The 6,781-nt window shown below is 43.6% G+C and overlaps 1 protein-coding gene across 1 annotated transcript; it reads left to right on the forward strand.

Annotated features, from left to right (window-relative positions):
• Window positions 1-4,816: 4,816 nt before the first annotated feature.
• Window positions 4,817-6,512, forward strand: LOC115734562 (beta-1,6-galactosyltransferase GALT29A-like). The gene has a single exon (XM_030665418.2). The coding sequence runs from the start codon at window positions 5,177-5,179 to the stop codon at window positions 6,356-6,358; it is 1,182 nt and encodes a 393-aa protein (XP_030521278.2). The 5' UTR covers window positions 4,817-5,176; the 3' UTR covers window positions 6,359-6,512.
• The last annotated feature ends 269 nt before the right edge of the window (window positions 6,513-6,781 follow it).

Raw genomic sequence — 6,781 nt, forward strand, 5'->3', positions numbered from 1 at the left:
CTCCTGTCAAGGTATTTTCAAGGAATATTTTATGGATCCAGGTAGCGGCATTTTTAGGCGACACAAAGGAAAATAAAGAGTTTAGAAGAGATGTAGGTAACATTTCAACTCAAGAAGCAAAGAGAAACGATGATCTGTTGGAAACGAGCTACGGGAAAACGAATCTGGAAAAACGGCGAGGATGCATACTGTGAGCTTGTGGGGCGGGCGAGGTTCTGAAATCTCCGCGAGACCACGAGGACTCGATTGGCGTTATGGACGAGTAGAGGCGTCGCCTGAGCTGGCCGGCGACGAAGCTTCAGGCTCTCGGCCTCCACCTCCTCAAGGTAGAGGTTTTGACCCCTTTTTGGTTTTTTTTTCCACCGCCAGTTTTTGTGTTGGGAAGCCGTTCGAAAAACAAACCTCTCTACTGCGCCCGTGAGATTTTGGAGAAGATGATGAATAGTACCGGGTCTCCACGTCGGACCCGCCCGACCCGACAGACCCGGTTCCTGCAAAGGAAGGTCAAATCGAGGTAGCGATTAACATTTTTCATGATTGATCCAATCATGTCCCAACATGGATTCCTTGAATATGTGATTTGTGTGATACATTTCTTTGAAATTGAGTGAAAACCCCAAATATTGAGTAGGATCCGAAATTGATTTTTACAAAATTGGAGTCCTTCATGAAAGAATTATCGTCAATTGAGCCTACCATTAGATTCATAAGGCCAAAAACTATAGGATAGGGGTCTTAGGGTTCCATGGGCTTCTCTCAAGAAAATTCCATTAATTTTTTTAAAATGAAAGAAATTTTTTGCAATTAAGTCCCTAGTGCCAAAATTGGCAAATTAACTGCAATTGGATTAGAATGTGAAGGAATACTAAAGAATCATGTCACAACTCTCAATAGTGAGAGAAATAATGACCCCAATGGTTTTTTATGTCTAATTTGGGGGTGCTTTGTGAAGGAACGCACAAATCCATTGGATTTTAATTTTAAGGGTAATGAATTAAAGAAAATCGGCTTTTTTCTGTATTTTTTGCCTCGACTGTATTTTTCGTTGTTTTTTTGGGAATTTTCCTTTTTCTGAAAAATATAAAAAATGCGAAAATATAATTTTTTTGATCAAAATGGTTTCTAGAGCTTGAGCCGTTGTTTGGCAATTTTCAATTTTTGAATTTTTTAAATAAATTTAAATTAGCTTGGCCATCGTCCCGTTCCGTCTATTCGTTCGTTGAGTTCTCACTTAATCGAGGCAAGTAGATCTCTATCCTTATTACTATGCTTTCTATAATTATGGATGCGAGTGTTAGATTCTGATGATTAATGAGATGTGATAGAGGATTTGGATATCATTCTGAGATCTATTGTCTATAAGGATAGTGATTACTTTGATAGGATTTTGATATCTATCGTTGATATGAGATGTGATTGGTTGTTTGGACGATCCTCAATTTTGTGATGTTATAGTTGGTTTATTTGTTTGGAATAGAATTCTACTACTGAGTGTAATCCACTCACTCCATTAGTTGAAGCCCTTTTTCAAATCAAAAGTATGTCGGATAATCCAATTCTTGTACAACAACGTCCATATGGTGAGCCTCCATGGATTGGTAGGTCCATACGAGAGCATGTTCATGTCTCACCTAATAGCCTATCGAGAACTCGTTATAAGATCATTCGATCGAGGGTTTACGTGGAAGAGCGACCTCCAATTGGTTTAGTCGCCTTTGAGTTCAAAGTCGTTTACCGCCATGGGATATCGGGATGGTTTGATCCTATTCCTCCTCACCAATTCAACGCGCTTGGGATCGCGGGTGATGAAGATGATAGTGAAGTGTTTATTCCTCATGCAGGTTTGATATTCAAGTTCAAAGAGGAATGATGTACGAGCATATGGCAATGGAGTTATTAATACTTGAAGTAATTTGGTTTCTTTGTGATTTTCCTTCAGTTGTACTCCTCCCATGTAGATGTTATAAATAACTGAAGTGGCTATATGAATATGTAAGAAAGAATAATTGGTGTAGTTGAACATACGAGATATAAACAAAAGGATTGTTGTTTGAAATGTGTGTGTTATCCGGTTAGTGAAATCATGAAAGGCCGTACCTTTCGATTAGACGTGCCTGCAATTGAATGTTTTGTATTCCATGCACTTGTGCTTATATGGTCAGCCTACTTGATTTGCTAATTTTTAGAGTTTCGGCATGTGCAAGTTACTTTGACTAAAAAAAGATTAAAACAGAGAACGTAAGTCTTAGTCGCTGGCGGTTCGGTATGAGAAGTTCCGCCGGCCTTGCGTGGATTGAGGACAAGATAGTGGCAAACCGCCTAGGTTGCTATATTTGATTTTTTTGGATTAGAATCGTTGCCAAACAAACCATAATGAGCACGAGTGAAAAGATCGATTATGAATATTCGAATTTTTCATATGATTAATCCCAGAATAGGATGTAATTACCACATTTTTTTTGGCTCTGATGTAATCACCACATTGTCGAGTAAAATGCTTCTCATTAGACGAATCATTTGCTCTACTTTACGTCAGAACGCTTATACGCCGGCCATGAAAGCCGATTCAATCTCATTGTTGTTATCCGCTGACAACGGTCGTTAGAAAACTGATTATGGACATTCAAATTAATAACATTATGAAAGGCTTATCGGAAACTTCGAATATTTTGCCCTTCTAAATTTTAATTCTTGATTCAAATCAAAAGGCAAGAATTTCAATTTATTTATTGGGTCAGGTAGACCCGCGAGAGGTCATCGTAGGAGTCACGATCGCAACGGGTGTCGGCATTGCGACATGTTGTCGAGGGTAACCCGTGCGGCAAATTGATATATCTTGAGATTTGCCTACGATTTTTTTATCATAGATACGTGCTACTCAATCCACTCTTTTTTTGTCTCCAAACTTAGGGAAGTCTGACTTTGTCAAATTAATCTCATATTGGCTTTACAAAACCAACTAGCCATTAATTTCAAGCGACCGTAAGACTAATACGCGGCACTAGTAAATGTACGGAACGCCAACAAATAAGATGGGAATTTTTGGACAAATGATGAATCCTTCGATCCGCATTTCGAATAACTATCAATGCGATCAACATCGATCGTCTTTGTTTTGGCCTTTAGAATAGGCGATCTTGTGATCAGACTTGTGCGAGGAATTTAGATGGCTATCTAAGATCAACATCTAGCGTGGATGCGATACGATTTGTTTCTTTCTAGTTGTCCCTTTTGCAATTTACAGCTACAATGTTCGGAAGCCGGACAAAGAGAAAATTATTGGAAGTCAATTCCTTCCGGTGGATTAATTAATCAACTTATACTTCTTACGACTTCGACCCAAAAAAAAAAAAAATTCTTACGACAGTTTAACAAGGACATTAATCATTTTTTAACCTACGCCAGAAGAGTATTTTGGTTTTTTTTGTTACAATTGTGCAATAATCAAAGAAAAAATAGGTCTTCCAATCAAAAGTTATGTTTCGAATGATTGTTTACATATTCCAAAGTGGACTCGAATCCAAGGTATTTGCTCTATCGTCCTAAATTTATTGTAATTGTGCCAATTCAATCCTAAATTCTTTTTTTTTTTTCAAATCCAGTCCTAAACCTTTTACATTTGTGTCAATTCAGTTAATTTGACCGGCAGACGCCGACATGGGCAACCCATCGAATCATATACATATATTCCTTCAATTCAACATAGGTCATCGAAAGGATCTCGGAGACCCACCAAAGCACGAATTTTTTTTTCCGTATTCTTCATTAATTTTTTTTAGTTTTCTTTTCCTTTTTGTTTTTCCTTCTTTATTATGTTTGTGGCCGGGGAGCTAGCCAGTAAGGGCCGTTGGCCACAGAGTGAGGCCCGGCTAGGCCTGTAGGGGGCCGTGAGGCCGTCACTCATTGGCCACTGTAGCAGTAGGAAATAAAAAGCAAGAGAAAGAGAAAAAATAGAATATAAATAACAAATTATTAAAAAAAATATCCATGTGAGCACCGTTCTATAAAATGGACTGAATTGGCATAATTGTGAAATGTTTAAGACTCAATTGGCAAAAAAAAAAAAAAGGTTTACGATTGAATTGACATAATTATAATAAGTTTAAGACTTTTTTGGTAATTTTCTTTTAGATCTTCGTGAAGGAATCGTCGTCCTCTCTGATTTATTAATTTATTTATGCGATTATTACTATAATTCAAAGCAATCCGGCGAAGTAAAGGTCGCCCACGAAATAATCCACCCAAAATAAAATAATTAGACATATGGTCACTGTCTAGTCAGCTTCTGTCCCTAGATGATCCGAGGGAGGTAGCTCAATCTTCAAATTTTTTATTTTTTATTTTTTTCTTGTCTTATTTAGGAGCCAAAAATGATTATTTGTGGATTAAACAATTCCGTCCCTCCTATAACTCCGCCCAATGAGGCCGCCACAGACTGTATCTGGACGAGAGTGAATAATTGTACATGACATAACACATGATGAAACTCGTTTTGCAGGTCCATGGCCTAAAAAAAAATAAAAAGAGCTTGCACGTCTCTATCAATGATCCGTGCAAAATTGATCTCGTGGAAGTTAGTAAGAACCTTTCGAGATGTACATATTTTATATTATGATAGCAACTATATCTTAATTTCTTCCTACAGATTTCGTGCCAAATTTCGCTTGACGCCATAACCATCTTAATCCAGAGACCTTCAAAGAAAGCAGCTTGATTACGTCTTTAATTCCAATGTCAATTTGGGGTTCCCCGATCGAATTAACTAACTCACCTGCCCCACATTCTCTCCAACGTCCGAAATTATCGAAATCGAATTGCTCCGACCAAATTTGTCGATTCCGACAAAGCTTAGGTCGTTCATGGCGTGTCGCCAGCTCGCTCGCGCACGCGAGTTTCATATACATCCTCCCCCAGTCCCGTTAATCCTCCGTCAACGTTCTCCCCCAAATTGTTCTGATCAAATTAGGGTTCATCGCCTCCCTCGATCGTTCAAATCTCTCCTCTTGAAATTCCCATTTCACTCTGCAATTTCATTGCATCTTCCTACTTCGCAGCTTGACCCTCCTCCCATGGATCTGAGACCCCCACGTCCCAACCCAACCGCGCGACTCCTCCTCCTCCGCTGCCGCCTATAGCGGCGGCCCCTCGCCGGTCGTCGTCGGCTGCGCCAGTTCCGATGAAGCGGCCGGCGCGTCCCCTGTACAGCATTCTTCTCCTCACGCTGCTCGCCGTCACTCTCACCTACCGCACCGTGCTCCGCGGCGGCGGCGGCGTTCTCGGGTCTTTGGAGTGCGAGGCCACGGCCAAATCGGTGCCGAGGCAAGTGCCGCTGCCGGCCTTCAATTCCTCCGTGCTTCGGTACGCTGAGATCGACGTCTCGGAGGAGCGGTTCAAGAACGAGACGGAGCAGCTCCTGGAAGGCGGCCTTGCTAGCCACGGCCGCCACCGGACCTACGGCACTTGGCGGAGGTTCAGCCACCACGACCCCAACGGGAGGACCTTCCAAGGCGCGCGCGAGACGCTCCGCTCGCCGATGTTCTACCGGTACTGGCTCGATTTCAGGAGGAATCTGGGCAATTGGGCGAGGAACAATCGGTTTCAGCCCGATGTGATGGACGATCTGATTCGGCTAGTGAAGCACCCGCTCGATAGGCACAACGGCCGGCCGGCCTCGGACCGCCGGCATGCCTCCTGCGCGGTGGTAGGCAACAGCGGGATTCTATTGCAGAGCGGTCATGGCAAGCTGATCGACAGCCACGAGGCGGTGATTCGATTGAACAACGCGAGGATCCAGGATTTCGAGCATGACGTCGGGTCGAAGACCACGATCTCCTTCGTGAACAGCAACATCCTGCACTTCTGTGCGCGGCGGGAAGCCTGCTTCTGCCACCCGTACGGCGCGGCCGTCCCGATAGTGATGTACATTTGCCAGCCGGCGCACTTCCTCGACTACACGATGTGCAACTCGTCCCACAAGGCGCCGCTGGTCGTGACCGACCGGCGGTTCGACTTGCTGTGCACGCGGATAGCAAAGTACTACTCGCTGCGGCGGTTCGCGGACGAGACGGGGAGGCCGCTGGAGGCTTGGGACGCCGCGCGCGACGCGGCAAACTTCCACTACTCCTCGGGGATGCAGGCGGTGATGCTGGCCGTGGGGATCTGCAACCGGGTCAGCATATTCGGGTTCGGGAAATCGGAGTTGGCGAAGCACCATTACCACACGAATCAGAAGGCGGAGCTGGGCTTGCACCATTACGAGGCGGAGTATGATCTGTACCACGACTTGGCGAAGCATCCTCTGGCGATCCCGTTCATTTCAGACAAGTTCAGGTTCCCTCCTGTGGTTATTTACGAATGAAATTGATTGATTTTTGTCTTGCCCTTTTATCTCCTTTTCGGATCTTGGGGTCGATTTTGTCTCCCCACTTCGATTCTTCACACGATTGTAATAGTTGCCCCTGTGACAACTGTAATTGTCCACGGGAAAATTCTACAGTCACGCCGTTTGATTCTTCCTTGTTGGCACTGTAAATATACCAGAGAGATTTGGAAATCGCGTTTGAGGAAGTAGAATCCGACGGGCCGCGACGATCGTCTTTCTTCTCCCGATCCGATCTGATCCGACTTTTTTCTTTCGATCCATCGTTATCTGAACGCAACCTCAGCTACCTAGCCAAGTTTCCATGTGAGGCTCGCATGGCCTGACGATCGAGATAGAACGGATTCACATAAATTGAGCGCGGGCGATAATGAATCGGGATCACCGTGAATGCCCCCTGGA

The sequence above is a fragment of the Rhodamnia argentea genome, chromosome 6, assembly GCF_020921035.1.
Source record: "Rhodamnia argentea isolate NSW1041297 chromosome 6, ASM2092103v1, whole genome shotgun sequence".
Lineage (NCBI taxonomy): Eukaryota > Viridiplantae > Streptophyta > Magnoliopsida > Myrtales > Myrtaceae > Rhodamnia > Rhodamnia argentea.

What these genes read in the sequence shown, in the direction of transcription:
- LOC115734562 (XM_030665418.2), top strand. Translation starts at nt 5,177, where the DNA reads ATGAAGCGGCCGGCGCGTCCCCTGTACAGCATTCTTCTCCTCACGCTG.